This window comes from Neomonachus schauinslandi, chromosome 16 (assembly GCF_002201575.2).
Source record: "Neomonachus schauinslandi chromosome 16, ASM220157v2, whole genome shotgun sequence".
NCBI classification, from domain to species: domain Eukaryota; kingdom Metazoa; phylum Chordata; class Mammalia; order Carnivora; family Phocidae; genus Neomonachus; species Neomonachus schauinslandi.
The window spans coordinates 6,221,872-6,239,849 of record NC_058418.1 but is presented as its reverse complement, the minus strand read 5'-3'; the positions used below and the strand labels follow the sequence as shown (position 1 = coordinate 6,239,849).

The 17,978-nt window shown below is 50.8% G+C and overlaps 1 protein-coding gene across 4 annotated transcripts; it reads left to right on the top strand.

Moving 5' to 3' along the window:
* The first annotated feature begins 10,317 nt into the window (after window positions 1-10,317).
* On the top strand, window positions 10,318-16,818 carry NR1H2 (nuclear receptor subfamily 1 group H member 2). Of its 4 annotated transcripts, none has more exons than XM_021681397.1 (10): window positions 10,318-10,446; window positions 10,565-10,698; window positions 11,306-11,367; window positions 11,447-11,578; window positions 11,906-12,169; window positions 12,278-12,540; window positions 12,760-12,939; window positions 13,576-13,675; window positions 15,647-15,855; window positions 16,234-16,818. In XM_021681397.1, the coding sequence occupies exons 3-10, from the start codon at window positions 11,325-11,327 to the stop codon at window positions 16,378-16,380; spliced, it is 1,338 nt and encodes a 445-aa protein (XP_021537072.1). In that variant the 5' UTR covers window positions 10,318-10,446; window positions 10,565-10,698; window positions 11,306-11,324; the 3' UTR covers window positions 16,381-16,818. The 4 variants fall into 4 exon arrangements, with proteins under 4 accessions (XP_021537072.1, XP_021537070.1, XP_021537073.1 ...); XM_021681395.1 differs by having other exon boundaries at window positions 11,906-12,196; XM_021681398.1 differs by having other exon boundaries at window positions 10,318-10,450; window positions 11,489-11,578; window positions 11,906-12,196.
* Window positions 16,819-17,978: the final 1,160 nt, after the last annotated feature.

Below are 17,978 nucleotides of genomic sequence, written 5' to 3'. Positions count from 1 at the left end.
AAGAATTGTATAGTAAACCCCATTACCTACCACCTAGATTCTACAATTCACATATTTTGCTGCATTTCCTGTGTTACACATCTATCTAGCTGTCCATTCCTCTATTCATCCAACAGCCCATCTGTTTTTATTTTATATATATTTCAAATAAGTTGCAGACATTATATTCCTCACCCCTAAACACTTAGCATTTATATCGTTAGCTTGATGGATTTTTGCATATGTATATGCTCCAGTAAACACCACCCAGATCACAATATAAGACATTTCTAGCTCCCCAGAGTGAGAAGGTTCTTTCTCACTGTCTTCCAGTTGGTGTCTCCCCAAAAGTAATTAATACGCTGACCTCTATGACCACAAGTTAGTTTTGCCTGTTTTTGAATGTTACATAAAATGAAGCACATGAATACTCCCTTTGTGCCCCGTTTTATTACTCAGTTTTATGTCCTTGAATATCTTTAAAAACCAGGTGGGGTACTTGACTGGCTCCATCAGTAGAACATGCAACTCTGGATCTCGGGGTTGTAAGTTCGAGCCCCATGTGAGGTGTAGAGATTACTTAAAAAAATAAAATCTTAAAAAAAAAAAAGGATCAGAACATATAGATTTACTTCATTCTTTTTTTCGCAAGCCCTTAATTATGAAAAATCTCAGACATACAGCAAAATGGAAAAATTTTTACAGTGAACACTCATATACCCACCACCTAGATTCTACCATTGCTATATTTGCTTGATCACATTTCTTTCTTTTTTTTTTAGAAGATTTTATTTATTTATTTGACAGAGAGAGAGCGAGAGAGCACAAGCTGGGGGAGAGGCACAGGGAGAGGGAGAAGCAGACTCCCTGCCGAGCAGGGGGCTGTATGCAGGCTCAATCCCAGGACCCTGGGATCATGACCTGAGCCAAAGGAAGATGCTCAATGGACTAAGGCACCCAGGCGCCCCTTGGTCACATTTCTATCCATCTCTCCATCTCTTTATCTAAGTGGTTCTCAACTGGGGAGCTCTTTTCCCTACAGGGACATTTGGCATTGTCTGGGGACGTTTTGGCTGTCACGACTGGGGTGGGGGTGTACTGGCATCTAATGGGTAGCGGCTAAGGAAGCTGCTAAGCATACTACAAAGCACAGGACAGCCCCCCCAACAAAGAATTGCTTGGCCCCAAACGTCAGTAGTGCCCTATTCTGTCTATTCCTCAATCCATCTGATTGTCTTGCCTTCCAGGTAAGTGGTGGACATCAGTATCCTTCGCCCCTTCTACTCAGCATGTCTCATTCTTCAAACAGCTACATTGTATTCCAGGGGTGCCTGGCTGGCTCAGTAGAAAGAGCCCGGGACTCTTTCTCTCAGGGTCCTGAGTTCAAGCCCCATACTGGGTGTAGAGATGACTAAAACAAACAAACAAACTTAAAAAAAAAAAAAGCTACATAATATTCCAGAATATAAATGTAACACTATATAACACTTGCCCTAGGTTGGTTATTCTCCTTTTTCAATATTATAAACAATTTATTTTATAAATAAAATAAAATCTTAAAAAAAAAACTCAACTAAATCTTTAAGACTCATTATAACAAGTCCTGTGCCATTCCTTCTCCCATTTTTTTCCTCCCAAGAAGCAACCACTTTCATTTATTTTATTTTATTTATTTTTTAAAAGATTTTATTTATTTGACAGAGACACAGCGAGAGAGGGAACACAAGCAGGGGGAGTAGGAGAGGGAGAAGCAGGCTTCCCGCGGAGCAGGGAGCCTGATGCTGGGCTCGATCCCACAACCCTGGGATCATGACCTGGGCCGAAGGCAGACGCTTAACGACTGAGCCACCCAGGTGTCCCATTTTCATTTCTTTTAGCTAATAAATTTGGCATTGTTTCCACATCTCTAAGCACAGTTATATTGCTACTTCTTGCTTTGTTGGTTTTAGGCATTATCCTCTGTTCTGCTGACTCAGAATTCAGGATTTAGCTCTCTTTCCTTTCCTCCTTCTACCCACACTTCTTACACACATTCTCCCTTTTCCTGTTTAATATGGTTATGTAATTATTTTGGTTAGATCAATACCAAGCATTGGGGCTCCTGGATGGGGTTACAAAGTGGGGGGAGGGGAGCTCAGGCAGAGAAGTGGGTCTAAGGTCCCCAAGTTTCAGGAAGTATTCTCAACAGCACCATGAGGAGGTGTGGGCATTTGGTGAAGGGGAATCCTAAAGGAACAACAGCTCAAGGGGTGTAAAAATAATGATGCAAGAGAGAGAAGGAAACATTGCAAGAGGGAAAGTTTTGAGTAGGGAGAGGGAAGGGATTCAGAGCCCAGGTGGAGGGGTTGGCCCTTATGGATGGTCCAAACATGGTCATGGGAGGGCCAGCAGTGTATGTACCTCTGTATGTGAGCTAGCAGTGTCCCTGGGGTAAACATAGGGAAGTTTTCTTCTCGCGGCTTCTATTTTTTCAGCAAAAGAAGAAGTGAGAATGAAGGTGGGGAGGGGCGCTGGAGGTTTTGAGAGAGAAGGTGAGAACATGATTGCTTAGAGGATGGAGAACAGAGCCAGAGAGGCCTTGCAGATCGGTTCTGAATGTTCACTTGAGCTTTGCTGTCACACAGCTCAAGTATGTCCACTCGCAAGCTCAGCTGGGTGGGAGCAGGTACAGAAAAGGCAGAGTCCATTTTAACCAGGGTTGGGGTTTGGCCAGGCAGGTGTGAGCAAGGGAGAAAGAGCAAGGAAGGTAATGTAATGTGTGCAAGGACATGACTGTGGTGCTTGCCCACAGCATCTAAGAAAGGGAGAGAGGACATGAGAGGTGGTGAGGCAATAGAGAAAAGAAGGGTAGGACCAAAGGATCAGAGGTACCAATGGCATCACGGAATTGAAAGGCCCTTTATGGGGCGTCTGGGTGGCTCTGTTGGTTAAGCATCTGCCTTCAGCTCAGGTCATGATCCCAGGATCCTGGATTTGAGCCCTGCATCAAGGCTCCCTGCTCAGTGGGGAGTCTGCTTCACCCTCAGCTCCTCCCCCCACTCATGCTCTCTCTCTCTTTCAAATAAATAAATAAATAAAATCTTAAAAAAAAAAAAAAAAGAAAGGCCCTATATGATTTTGACCCCATTCCCTCTCTGACATTACCTCTCCCCACTCCTCCTCACTCATTCAATCTAGCCACATTGGCCTCCTTGTTGTTCCACAGACAAACCCAGTCACACTCCTGCCTCAGGGCCTTTGCACAGGCTGTTCTGCCCAAGTGTTTTCCCTCCAGAAAAACCCTATTCAGCCCCTCTCCTCCTTCAAATCTTTACTTAAATATCACCTTCTTAGCGAAGTCTACCCTGAGCACCCTATTGAATATGGCAACCATCCTCTCCCCAAATTTCCAATCTCCTTTACCCTCACCTATTTTTTTTAATAGTAGTCAACCTCTTTGAACATTTAATTGACTCTAAGATGTCATCAGTTGTAAGCCATGTGTATCTTAGAATCAGTGATACTGTCTAAACTGGTAATTCTGTTATCACATTGAATACCCGTTTCCCCATTATAATCTAATCTCCACAAGAGCAGGGATCTTGGTTTGTTTCATTTACCACTGTGTCCCCAACACCGAGGACAGTGCCCAACATCCAGCAAATGCTCAAGAAAATACTTGCAACAACCCACTTTGAACACCACTGCTTTAGGGGATTTCCCTGACACAGAAGACGGAGAGTCAGTTTCTGCACAATAAATCTTGCTACATCTCCCCCTGCTCTGTCTTGGCAGCTGGAATATTCAGTCTCGACCCCTCAGAATCCCCTCATCCAGATTCTGCCTCCAGTCCTAATTCTTGCTTGCCCCAAGTGATTTCTGAAAGGTGCTGCCCAAAACGGCCACACGGTGGTGGTGTGGGCCTATTTTCCCAGCCAAGATTAGTCTGTCCCCACCCACCTCCTCAGTTTCTTTCTTTTTTTTTTTTAAAGATTTTATTTATTTATTTGAGACAGAGAGAATGAGAGAGAGCACATGAGAGGGGGGAGGGTCAGAGGGAGAAGCAGACTCCCTCCCGAGCAGGGAGCCCGATGCGGGACTCGATCCAGGGACTCCAGGATCATGACCTGAGCCGAAGGCAGTCGCTTAACCAACTGAGCCACCCAGGCGCCCCATCCTCCTCAGTTTCTTTGGGGGTTTTTGTTTTGTTTTGTTTTTGTTTTTTAAGAGTCCTAGTCATGATTTATTCACTCTGAGAACCATACTCCCAACACTTAGAAATGAAAAGCCTTGTGATTATTCCCTATTCCGTATAGTGGAAAAACATTTCTAATCAGTCTGTTTTACATGACTTCCGATAATACAGTTTCATTTGTTTTTTTTCACATCAATTTCAACATACATTTTCTGAAAGTCTTAAAAACTTAGTATACATGCTATAAAAATGGTGGACTCTACGCACAACATTTTTACATTAACAATAATACTCAATGAGCTTTTTGGAATTATGAAGAACCAGTCTCTCTCTTTTTAAAAAAAAAAAATTGTTTTTGGGTGGTCAATCGGTGGCTCAATCGCTTAAGCGTCTGCCTTCGGCTCAGGGTCCTGGGATCGAGCGCTGTATCAGGCTCCCTGCTCAGCCAGGATCCTGCTTCTCCCTCTGCCCCTCCCCCCACTCGTGGGTGCTCGCACTCTTGCTCTCTCTCTGAAATAAATAAATCTTTTTAAAAAGTTAAAAATTTATTTATTTGAGAAACAGCGAGAGAGCACGAGAGAGCAGAGGCCGGGGAAGAGCAGAGGGAGAGAAACAAGCAGACTGTGAGCTGAGCTAGACTCTCACAACCCCTGAGATCATGACCGGAGCCAAAAGCTTAACTGACTGAACCACCCAGGCACCCCTTGAAAAACCAGTCTCTTAATTTGACATAATTTACTGTAATCCAACAGGCATTTAAAAAAAATATGTATTTATCTATTTATTTATTTTAGAGAGAGAGCTTGGGCGAACAGGGGAGGGACACAGGTTGAGAGAGGAGAGAGAGAAGCAGTCTCCCCACAGAACTCAGAGCCCCACGCCGGGCTCGATCCCACACCCTGAGACCATGACCTGAGCTGAAATCAAGAGTCAGACGCTTAACCAACTGAGCCGCCTAGGCACCCTGGGCATTTTTTTTTTTAAGATTTTTTTTTTTCATTTATTTATTTGACAGAGAGAGACACAGAGAGAGAGGGAACACAAGCAGGGGGAGTAGGAGAGGGAGAAGCAGGCTTCCCTCGGAGCAGGGAGCCAGATGCAGGGCTCCATCCCAGGACCCTGGGATCATGACCCGAGCCGAAGGCAGACGCCTAACGACTGAGCCACCTAGGCGCCCCTGGCATTTTGTGTTTTTTAAGATTTTTATTTTTAAATAATCTCTACACCCAACGTGGGGCTCAAACTCCCAACCCGGAGACCAAGAGTCACATGCTTTTCCGACTGAGCCAGCCAGGCACCAGCGGGCAAGCATTTGTTAAGCTCCTACCCTAAGGAAGCAATTAAAAAAATTTTTTTTTTAATTTTTAATTTGTATTTATTTATTTTTAAGATTTTTATTTATTTATTTGATACAGAGAGAGATAGTGAGAGAGAGAGAACACAAGCAGGGGGAGCGGCAGGCAGGCAGAAGGAGAGGGAGAAGCAGACTCCCCGCTGAGCAGGGAGCCAGATGTGGGACTCGATCCCAGGACCCATGACCTGAAGGCAGATGCTTAACCAACTGAGCCACGAAGGCGCCCTTTTTAAAATTTTTTTAAATGGTACCTTCCCAGTTTCTTGAGCTTTAGTCCTGAAACATCAGGGTCTTTCCAGCCTCCCCTCCTTTGTAAAAGAAGTAGAATAAATGCTTCATCCCTGGCTGCCCTCTGCCCAAGGTAGGTGGGAGATGTCTTCTGAACACACTCAACAAATGGGACCCGATCACCCCTCTTTTGTCACACAGTGGTTTGTGACCGGGTAGACCACCTCCACCAGACCAGGAAGTCTTGGAGATGAGGCTCAGTCCTCACGCCTTTCTGGGCCACCAGACTCAGTTTAGCACAATCCCACCGAGGGACTCAGGATTCAACGGGGTAAAGGATTACCAGATTTTTCAAGCCACCATTTTATGTAATCACCCAGCAGCCTTGTAAGAGAGGGATTATGATCCACACTTCACAGAGGGTGGAAACTGAGGTGTGGGGATAGGGGAGGGAATGGCCCTGCTGTGTTCGGCGGGATTTGAACCTCGGTCTTGAAGTTTCGGACACCTTGGAGTCAGCCCAGACACTGGCTTTCACTCAAATCGGGTATTACTTTTGCTTGTGTTCCATTGGCCAGAATCCAGTCACGTGGTTGCACATAACTGCAAGAGTATGCTGGGAAATGTAGTCCGCTGGGGTCACCTGGGGTAAGGGAACGTTTTTGTGAACATTGAGCCAATGTTGGACACATCGGACCCACAAGGCCTCCTGATCCGACCGCCCTCTGGTATGATCTTGTCTTGCACCGTCCCCCCGTCCCCACTTCACTCAGCTGCTTCTACTCTGGCCTACTTGCCGCTTTTTCGAATATGCCAAAATTATTCCTACCTGTCTTATTAATCACTTTATTAAGATTTGGCCACAACTGGGCGCCTGGGTGGCTCAGTTGGTTAAGCAACTGCCTTCGGCTCAGGTCATGATCCTGGAGTCCCTGGATCGAGTCCCGCATCGGGCTCCCTGCTCGGCGGGGAGTCTGCTTCTCTCTCTGACCCTAACCCCTCTCATGTACTCTCTCTCATTCTTGCTCTCTCAAATAAATAAATAAATCTTTAAAAAAAAAAATTTGTCTACAACTTTGTGAAAATTGTGTCCCACGTGGCAATGCTGCCTGAGGCATTTGAGCTGATGCTACAGCCCTCCTGTGTCAGACTGCTGTGTCCCTTTTAAATTTACAATAATTCTTTTAAAGTAAGATCTGGCTGCCATATTGTGTCTCCTGTGCACCTATGTTGAAGTGGGTATCACTTTATTAAAAATTAGTTTCTATTTACACATCATTTCTGTCGCAGTTGGTGAAGTAAAATGATACTTTGGTATGGGCCCATAATTCAGCTATATTATCTTTGGATTTCATTTCAGAATAGTAAAGGCAGGGGCACTTGGGTGGCTCAGATGGTTAAGCATCCCAGAATTGGTTTCAGCTCAGGTCTGATCTCAGGGTCATGGGATCGAGCCCTGCGTCCGGTTCCGTGCTCAGCGGGAGTCTGCTTGAGTTTCTCCCTCTGCCCCTACACCCCACTCTCTCTCTCTCTCAAATAAATAAATAAATTTTTAAAAGAAGAATAGTAAAGGCAGAATTACACATTACAAAATAACTGTGAGAAAAAGGAAATAGAATTAGCCATCAAAGAAGTATAAATTAAAACCACAGTGAAATATCACTTCACACCCACTAGAATGGCTATAGTCAAAAAGACATAAAAACAAGTACTGGTAAGGATGTAGAGAAATTGAAACTCGTAAATATTGCTGGTAGGACTGTAAAAGGTGCACACAGTTAAGCAGTTCCTCAAAAGGTTAAACATACAGTTACCATATGACCCAGTAATTCCCCTTCTAGGTATATACCCAAGAGAAATGAAAGCGTATGTCCGCGCAACAGCTTGTATATGAATGTTCATAGCAGCGATATAGCCAAAAAGAGAAACAACCCAAATGTCCATCGCTGATGAATGGATAAATAAAATGTGGTCTATGCACACAATGTAATATTATTCAGCCACAACAGAAATTAAGTACAGAAGCGTGCTACAACATAGATGAACCTTGAACACATTATGCTAAATGAAAGAAGCCAGACACTAAGACAGATATTCTAAGATTCCCTTTATACAAAATGTCTAGAATGGGGAAATCCATAAAGACAAGGAGTAGATTAATGGTTGCCTGGGGCTTGCGGGATAGGGTAATTGGGGGGTGACTGTTAGTGGGTATGGAATTTCTTTTTTTGGGGGTGACGAAAGTTTTTTTTTTTCTTAAAGATTTTATTTATTTATTTGATGGAGAGAGATAGCGAGAGAGGAAACACAAGCAGGGGGAGTGGGAGAGGAAGAAGCAGGCTTCCCACTGAGCAGGGAGCCGACGCGGGGCTCGATCCCAGGACCCTGGGATCATGACCTGAGCCGAAGGCAGATGCTTAACGACTGAGCCACCCAGGCACCCCCACAAGTGTTCTAAAAGTGATTGTGGTGACAGTTGCAACAATTCTGTGAATCTACTAAAAACCATTGAATTATACACTTTGAATGGGTGAATTTTATGGGTATGTGAATTATACTTCAATTAAGCTGTTACCAAAAAACTAGGGGACATTGGATTCGTTATTAATGAAGACATTGGTCTGCAATTAGGGTCAGATAACAAAACTGTCACTGACAGTGTTGACCTTAAAAATAAAAGTTACTTTACCAGCAAAAAAAAAGGGGGGGGGGTGCTTATTTGGGAATAGCAGAGAACTGCAATTCTGGATAAACAAGCTATGGCAAAAAACCACAGGCGAGCCCAACAAGGGAGGAACATTATTTAATGGAGAAGAAAGAGGAAGTTGGGAGGGGTTGTTTTGATGGAAAGTCCATTGGAGAAAAGCAAGAGTTCAAGGTGATGAAGGTTTCTCATTGGCTGAGTCTGGGGTAGCTGATTTCTTGGAGGAGACACAATGTACATCTTTCCCTTGTGGAGCCTGTCACTGAGGATTCTTTCCTGTTGAGGATTCTTCTGTTGGGGTCTGTAATTGACAATTCTTCCTGTGATTGACCACTGGAGTGGTCACCACAATCACTTTTAGAACACTTGTGGGGGCTCCTGGGTGGCTCATTCGTTAAGTGTCTGCCTTCAGCTCAGGTCATGATCCCAGGGTCCTCTCTCTCCCCAGGAGAGCTCCCGCTCCATTTTAGTGGTTTCCCTTTATTAATTTTCACACTGGATGCTTAGATGTGCAGGCACTGCCCTTCCTGAATTTTCACACCCTTCCTAAGAACTAGGAATAATTTCCTCCATTTTATAGGTAGGTCAACTGAGAGTAAGGGTGACATGACTTGCCCCCAATCTGTTGTAATTTACTTTCAGTCTACTTCAGGCTTTTGCACTGTTCTATAGTGAGAAGTTAAAAACAACTTTGGCATCCCCAAGAACAAACAGTTCTCACGTATTAGGCTCCCCAAGAACACAGTTCTCATGTATTAGGCTCCTTATTTGAATCTGGCCCGGTTCATGGTTTTTTTGTTGTTGTTTTTTTTTACCTCATTTAATTGTAATGACAATCCAATGAGCTCTTGTTGAACCCACTTGGAAGAGAAAACTGAGGCACAGGGTAAATAGCTTGGCTCCACATTACACAGCCAAGGAAGTGATAGACACTGGTTCATACATCATAGTAATCACTCCTTTTGTTGGTAACATCCTCAGATTCCATAGCTTCAAGGCCATGTGGGAAGGGACAAGACAAACTATAAAAGAGCATGGCTTGGGGCGCCTGGGTGGCTTAGTCGGTTAAGTGTCTGCCCTTGGCTCAGGTCATGATCCCAGGGTTCTGGGATAGAGCCCCACATCAGGCTCCCTGCTCCGCGGGGAGTCTGCTTCTTTCTCTGCTGCTCCCCCTGCTTGTGTTCCCTCTCTGTCAAATAAATAAAATCTTAAAAAAAAAAAAAAAAGAGCGTGTCTCATACGTTCCAACTTCTTAAAGAAATGGTTATATGCTCCAGAGATCTGATTATCATCAAGGAAAGATTTCGGGACAGTTTCCTTCTTCTACCTATTCAAGTACTGTGAGTTTTCTTTAAAAGCTATGATTTTTATCATTTTGGTATGAGAAGGCTATGCTTTTTTTTTTTTTTTTTTTTTTTTTTTCTTCTTATTAATTTTTTTTTTAAATTTTTTTTTCCTGGGTCTAAGTTTGTAATCGCGCTGCTTTAAATTCAATTCATTTAAAACCAATAAGCAGCGCGCCTCTAAAATCAGGAAACTCGTTAACAACCAAAAAAAGGACAAACATGCTTCAAATCAAACGTGTGCGGAAAGGAGCTAAAGGTCGGGAGATCTATGCCAAGTGAATCCTTAGCCGCGATCCCCGAGAGGCACAGAGGCGAGTTAAAGCCGCCCAGCTCCCGGCCGGAAGGTTTGGGAGTGGCCACGCCCCCCCCCTCCGGCCCGCGCTCGATTGAATTGGTCCGGAACTCTTCTGCCAGGCCTCAGTGGAGCTTCCCCAGACGGTAAACTTCCGGTGAGTATACAACTTCCGTGCGGGGCAGCCGATTTGGCTAGTCCTAAGCGGACCGGAAGTCCGTCACTCCTGACTACCCGCCCCTTTCCTAAAGTGACGCACGGCGGGGTTGCCGGAAGAAGTGGCGAAGTTACTTTTGAGGGGATCCGAGAAGCGGCGGCGTGCCAAAGGATACAGAGAAGGAGGAGGAGGAGCAGAGCAAGGGGACAGAGGCAGGTGCATTAGAGTGTGGGGAGACGCGGGAGGCGCCCCGGGCCCGGGGCTTCCCGGCGTTCCCCGCGCCGCTCCGCTCAGCCCCCTTTCTCTCCTTTGCCCCCTTCCCTTCCGTAGCTCGCGCTGTCTCCGGTTGTTTCCAGGGCAACGGAAGTAGGAGACCCCGAGAGAGGCCGCCCACAAGACCCTCGCGCGCAGCCATGAGCCCCGCCCCCCACTGGTGTTCGGAGAGGGGCGGGACCTGGAGCGAGGTGTGGGGGCGGAGCGTGATGGGAGGAGGGGGAGGCGGGGCATGATGGGAGATGGGGCGGGATCTGGAGGGAGGGGTACCGGAGGGGCGGGGCAAAGGGGTGGGGCGGAGCATTATGGGTAGAGTGAGGGTGGAACCTGGAAGGTTTGGGCGGGACTTAGAAGGAAAAGATGGGGGCGGAGCATGGGGAGGAGGTGGGGTCAGAGTGGGGGTTGGGGGTGCTCCTTCCGCAGAGGTGGGGAGTAAGAGTAGGTAAGGTGAAACTTAGTGGGGTGGAGGAAGTGAGGGCGGAGCACGATTGAAGCCGAAAGGGCAAGACCCGGAAAGAGGGAGTGGGCGGGATCTGGAGTGGGTGGAGCCTACGGGGGGCGGAGTCTAGGTGGGGTCAGGGTTTGAGACCCAGCAGAGACCTGGAGCGATAGGGGGTGGGCTCTGTCAGACCCGGAGGAGAGGCTTTATAGGCTGGCAGGGGTTAGAGGTGGGGTCTGTATGCAGTAAAGGAGAAGTCTGGAAAGATGGAAGACAGAAGTGCCCCATCAAGCCCTGGGGCTGGCCTAACCTGACCCTCCCTGGCCCCACCAGGCTCTCAGTCCCTCTGTATTCCGCAGGTTGCTCCGTGACTCCACCATGTCCACCCCCACCACCAGTTCCCTGGACACCCCCTTGCCTGGTGAGTGACCTCTTTCCCAGCCAGCCCCCACCCCCAGCGCACACTTGTCAGGAGAACTCATTGTGCTTCCCTCCCCCAGGAAATGGCCCGCCTCAACCCAGCGCCCCCTCTTCTTCACCAGCTATAAAGGAGGAGGGTCCTGAACTGTGGCCTGCGGGTCCAGACCCTGATGTCCCGGGCAGTGATTGGGCCCGCTCAGCCTGCAGCGTGGGTGAGCTGGGGCTCAGGGACAGGGGCTGGGAGGTGATGGGAGGGGATCTAGGAAGGGAAAAAGATCAGAAATGAGGATGGGAGCCGCTCAATTCCTCATTGATTTTTTTTTTTTTTTCCATACCTACTTGCCCCTTCTTTTTTGGCCTGTGAGCGTATTTTTTTTTTCCTACTTGACACCTCTTGTCATTTGGTCTTTGGGGTTCACTGAGACACGCGCCTTTTCTTCTGAATTGCCATCTCCCTGGGTCACTCTCTGTACTCTGGCTCTTTGTTTCTTCTGTCTCGCGGGCCTCCGTGTCTCATGGCTTCTGTGCACCCGCCCCAGTCGTTCCAGACCCTGCAGAGGAACCGGAGCGCAAGCGGAAGAAGGGCCCGGCCCCGAAGATGCTGGGTCATGAGCTGTGCCGCGTGTGCGGGGACAAGGCCTCCGGCTTCCACTACAACGTGCTCAGCTGTGAGGGCTGCAAGGGCTTCTTCCGGCGCAGTGTGGTCCGAGGCGGGGCCAGGCGCTACGCCTGCCGGGGCGGCGGAACCTGCCAGATGGACGCCTTCATGCGGCGCAAGTGCCAGCAGTGCCGGCTGCGCAAATGCAAGGAGGCGGGGATGAGGGAGCAGTGTGAGTGCCGGGGCGGGAGCCGCGCTAGCCGGGCCGCTGCCCAGCCCTGGGGCCTCTGCTGAGGCCCGTGTCTCCCGATAGGCGTCCTCTCCGAAGAACAGATCCGAAAGAAGAAGATTCGCAAGCAGCAGCAGCAGCAGCAGTCACCCGCGGGGCCGGCGGGCCCCAGCAGCTCAGCCTCTGGGCCCGGGGCCTCCCCTGGAGGGTCTGACGGAGGTGGCCCGGGCTCCGGGGAAGGCGAGGGTGTTCAGCTGACAGCTGCTCAGGAACTAATGATCCAGCAGTTGGTGGCCGCGCAGCTGCAGTGTAACAAGCGCTCCTTCTCTGACCAGCCCAAAGTCACGGTACTGCCCCTCCCGCGGCCGGGCCGCTAGCCCTGAGCCCCGTGGGACGGCCGTGAGCCCCGTGGGGTGGAGCGGGCAGGGCAGGAGGGAGCCAGGCTCCATAGGGCAGGGCTTTGCAGACGAGGGTCTCCCAGGGCGCGCTCTTTGCCTCCAGGTGTCTCCACAGCCTTGGGCTCAAGGGAGGAGGCCGGAGAGTGACCCTGGCCCCTGTGTCCCCAGCCTTGGCCCCTGGGTGCAGACCCCCAGTCCCGCGATGCCCGCCAGCAGCGTTTCGCCCACTTCACCGAGTTAGCCATCATCTCAGTCCAGGAGATTGTGGATTTCGCCAAACAGGTGCCTGGCTTCCTGCAGCTGGGCCGCGAGGACCAAATCGCCCTCCTGAAGGCGTCTACCATTGAGGTAATGGGCGGCCTGGCCCTTCCTTCCTGCCCACGAGGAAGCCCAGGGTTAAGCCTCAGGACAGCTGTCGGGAGCATGGTGATGAGCCACATTCCTCCAGTTGTTGCCCTTGTGGGGAAGAGGTCATGCTAAACAGGTCATGCGAGCCCCCCATGAGCCAAGGAGAAAAAGGAAACGGCCTGAGGCGAGAAAAATTGAGGATTGGGCTGGAACGCCGCACTTTAAAGAATGTGGTGCTGGGAAGGCTGTTCGGGAGAGTTGACATTTAAACCAAAGCCACCGTAACAAGTCGGCATTGAGTTCATAGCATATACCGGGCTCCATTCCAAGTGCTGGGTGTGTGGCATGAACGAAACAGACAGTGCGTGTCCTCGTGCCTCGAAACCAGCTGGGGAGGGAAGCCTAAGTGGAGGGTGCCGTGGGCACTAAACCCGCAGGAGAGAGAGCTTGGAGCGTCTGACACGCTGACTGCAAGCTGGGGTGGCTGAAGGAACGGGCAGGGGCTGAGGGGCGAGGGATGATCCTGGCGAGATGAGGTCCCCCCCACAGGCCAAGAGAGGAGAGACCGGTGGCTAAAGGGTCAGAGGGACTCCTGGAGCCCCTGCCCCTGCCTACTCCTCTCCCTGCTGCCCCCAGATCATGCTGCTAGAGACGGCAAGACGCTACAACCACGAGACGGAGTGCATCACTTTCCTGAAGGACTTCACCTATAGCAAGGATGACTTCCACCGCGCAGGTACGGCAGAGTGGGCTGGGAGGGGGCAGGGCTGGTGCCCCTGCTGGGCCCCTACTGGTAGGAGACCTCAGGCCACCTCATTCTTGTCGGAGCCTCCATTCCTTTGTTTCCAAAGCCGGGTGAGCCAGCCTCGCGTTGAGATAAGGGTATCTGCCGCGTCTCCGCAGTGGGATGCAGTGCAGGACGAGGCAGAGGGGTTTCTGCTCTCACACAGGACATTTTAATACGAATTAAGAGAAGACACTCCTTCCTCCCAAAACCTGGTGTCACTACAGGGAGGCTGGATCTCAGTCCATTGTGAAGTATGCAGCCTACCCAACTGTACAGGGCAGTCCTGGTCCCTACCCTCCAAGGGCACTTACCTGGGGATGTGACCTAGGCAGTGGGCTTCTGGAGGAAGTGCAGTTGAACTGAGGCCTGAGGCAGTGAGATATGTCAACAATTAGGAAAAGGGAATTGGGGAATAGCATTGCCCACCAGGGAACCCCATGTACAAAAAGGCTGTGTTTCTTCAGTCTCAGTTTTCTCTGTAAGTCCTGCTCTCTCCCATCATTTTTTCCTGGGGCACTTGTCTGTACTCCCACATGTGTGTTCCTAACCCCGTCTTCTTCCCTTCCTCTAATCCCTGAGCATCTCAACCTGCTTTGAGTATGAGCTTGATAGGGGAGCACTGGGCGGGGAGAATGTTTCTGGCAGGGGGCTCAGCATGTACAAAGGCCCTGAGGTGAGGGAAGAGCTGGAATTACAGGGAGGCCCAGGCATCTGGAGCACAGGGAGATGGGGCTGGAGAGAAAGTTGGGGTCCTACCACTTCCCTCCATGCTCTGCCACTGTCCAGCATCCCTCCCGGGAACATTGCCGGGTGCCCTCACTGGGTTCTCCAAATGTGTCTGTTCACACAGCAGTCAGAAGGGTCCTGTTCATACCAAGTCAGCTCATGTCCCTCCTCTGCTCAGTACCCTGCATGGCTCCTGACAAGCCAGAGTCTTTGCCATGGCCCACAGGCCCTGCAGGGACCTCTCTGCACTCTTCTCCCATTGCTCACCCTCCTTCTGCCACATTGGCTTCCTTCCTTTTGTTTGAACCCACCAGCTGTGCTCCCACTTCGGGGCATTTGTAGTTGCTGGTCCCTCGGCCAACACGGGTGACCAGCTCATCCTGGTTCACGTGGGAGCTTCATAGTTTCAACATTGAAAGTCTTGAGGCCCAGAAAGCTGCCCAGTTCCGGGCAGAACAGACAGGTGGTACCCACCTGGAGCACTCACACATCCTCGTGACTCATCGCTTCTCCTCCTTTGGGTTGTCCCTCAAAGGTCCCCCTAGAGTGAGGCCTTCCTACAGCGTCACCTGGCAATGGCCACCTTGTCTGAGATGTTGATTTGGTTCTCGATGCCCCTGTTACCCCTCTGAGGGTTAATCTTGATCCAGCAGCACCCATTCCTCTGACAGGCTGAATGGTTTACTTACGTGTTTGCCTATCGTCTGTCCTCTCAGCCCCCAAATGCAAGTTCCACAGGAGGGGAGGCTTTGTCTTGGAAACAGCTCTACCCCGGGGCCTGGCACGTAGTAGGTGCTTGATGAAGTTTGATGACTGAATTAATGAACCACTCTTGGGAATGAGGTTAGGCTTTACTCTAAGCCATGGAAGCCACTTGAGGGTGATGCAGTGTGACCTAGCTTTAAAAGTCCTTCCTTTTCCTTAGGGGAGGTACAGGGAAGGTAGGATGGGGTAGTAGGAAATACTGAATAAATGTTCACTCTCGTTACTCATTCCTTGATTCAGGCAAGGGCTAGGGCACACTTACCATGTGCTGGGCGCTCGTCTAAGTGGGGACACAAGTGAACAGACGTGACAAGAACATTAGAATTACCGCTGTTTTCTTCCCCTGCTGACTAAGCAGCGTCAGGACCCGGGCGTGGGGCCAGTTTGGGGCTGGGGGAGCTTATCAGGCCAGGCCTCCTGCCCCCACAGGCCTGCAGGTGGAGTTCATCAACCCCATCTTCGAGTTCTCACGGGCCATGCGGCGGCTGGGCCTGGACGACGCCGAGTATGCCCTCCTCATCGCCATCAACATCTTCTCAGCTGACCGGCCCAACGTGCAGGAGCCGAGCCGCGTCGAGGCCCTGCAGCAGCCCTACGTGGAGGCCCTGCTCTCCTACACGCGCATCAAGAGGCCACAGGTATGCGGCTCCTGGAGCTACCCAGAGCCCAGCCCTTCCTGAGGCCTTGGCGGGGACAGGAAGTCCACACCCACGTGGAGTCAGCCTGGGGCTGAGGTCTTGCTTCCTCATCTGAGCCCGGCTCCCCTGGCAGCACTCTGAACTCTGGTTGGTGTCCTCTCCATAGAGTCTGTCCTCAGGCCTCTGTCCCCGACCAAGGAGCCAGGCCTGGTGCAGGCATAGGGGTGGGAGGGCCCCACACTCTGCCCGGCCACTCCCCACACTGCTGTCCTGGCTCAGCCCAGGGAGGGAGGCCCTCCTCATGGTCCAGGTGGGCTGACCAGAGCCTCACAGGGCAGGAGCCTGGCCAGCGCCCACCTTCCTCCTGTCCCCCTGCAGGACCAGCTGCGCTTCCCTCGAATGCTGATGAAGCTTGTGAGCCTGCGCACGCTGAGCTCTGTGCACTCAGAGCAGGTCTTTGCCCTGCGGCTCCAAGACAAGAAGTTGCCGCCTCTGCTGTCTGAGATCTGGGACGTCCACGAGTGAGGGGCCTGGCCACTCTGCCCCACAGCCCTGCACCCTCCAACGAATGGACATTGTCACCCCTTCCTCCTCCTGGAGTGGGAAGGGGCCAGGCCTGGGGTCCCACCTTGTGGCTTAGAGCACAAGCCCTGGCCCCACCAGCCCTCAGCCCTCAGATGAGCCCAGTTAGGGTCCAGGAGGCTCCCTCCCTGCCCACTGAGTCTTCCTGGGAGGGCTGGATGGGTCATAGATCCCAACCTCTGACTCTCCTAGCACTACCAGCTGCCCTCCCCACCCAGCTTACACCTCAAGCTCACTGCGCAATGCACCTTGAACAGAGGGATTGGGGGGCCTGTGGCTCTCCCCTACAGACTGAGAAACCACAGGCCCCCTCTCTCTGTTCCTTTTATTTAATAAAAACTAAAAAAAGACAAAAACAGGAAAATAAAGTACGACTAGAAATCTGCCCTGAGCCAGAGTGAGTCTAGGATATATACAGGGGATGGGCTGTTAGGGTCTTTATTGACACCAGCCCCCCTGAACCTTTACTAGGCTGGTGGAAGGTTCAGGGTGATGTGACTGGGCTCTGCAAGGGGGTGGGGGAGAATTGCAGGAGAGGCTGACAGCCTTGGTGTCCTCTCCATGTACAAGGTGAGTTGGAGCCTATTGAAGGACAAAGGGAATTTCAGTGGATGAAGGGACCAGGGCTTTCACTAGGCAAAAAATATTTGCTGAAGCCACTTGTGGGCTAGGAACTGTGCTGGCCCTTGTGGGGATGCAGAAGTTATTCATCCAACAAATATATATGGGGCACTTATTACGTGGCAAACATAATTTTAGGCACTGGACACATGGGAGAACAAGATAAAAATCCTCAGAGGTGGCTACCAGTCAGGGCTGGCAGTGCGGGGATGGTAGGGGCCAGCTAGAAGGTGAGAGAATAGGGGCTTTAATGGGGGGCAGCACGCTGCTGTGTGGGACCTAGAGGTAGAAGGCAGGGAAGTCCTCACACAGGATATCATGACCCATCTGGGATCTAAAGCAAGACGAGGGGGCTTGGCCCCCAAATTGAGGGAAGGGCACATGCCAAGTCTGGAAGGTGAGCGGCTCAGGTGAATTCAGAGTCAGGTCGGGCTGTGGAATTCTCTTAGTTCCTCCTTCGCCTGGGCCAGGCCCTGAGCGGTCACCGCTGTGAGCAGGATGCACAGCCCTGGCTAAGGGTGAAGGGGGTGTTGCTTGGAGGGATGGGCTGGGTACTGAAAGGTGTGTTTTAGAGCGAGTTGGGGCGGGGGGAAGGTGACGGAAGTGACTAGTTACAAGCCGTCGTCCCATTCCAAGCAGTCCGCCTGGCGCCCCCAGGTGTAGCCGCCCTGCGCGGAGTCTAGTTCACGGATGGGGAAACTGAGGCCGTGAGACAGGAGGCTGACCAGACCTCCCCTCCACGGGGAGGGAAGACGTCGCGTGGCCAGCAGGACAGCAGCCAGGAAATCCTCCCGACTACCGTAGCCTCCGGCAAAAAGCACGTGGGCAAGCAGAGGAGTCGCGCGCCGCGCCGGCGGGCGGGAGGCGGGGCCGGAAGGACAGGTGGCGGGCCGCGCAGCTGCGCGCGCATATTGTGGAAA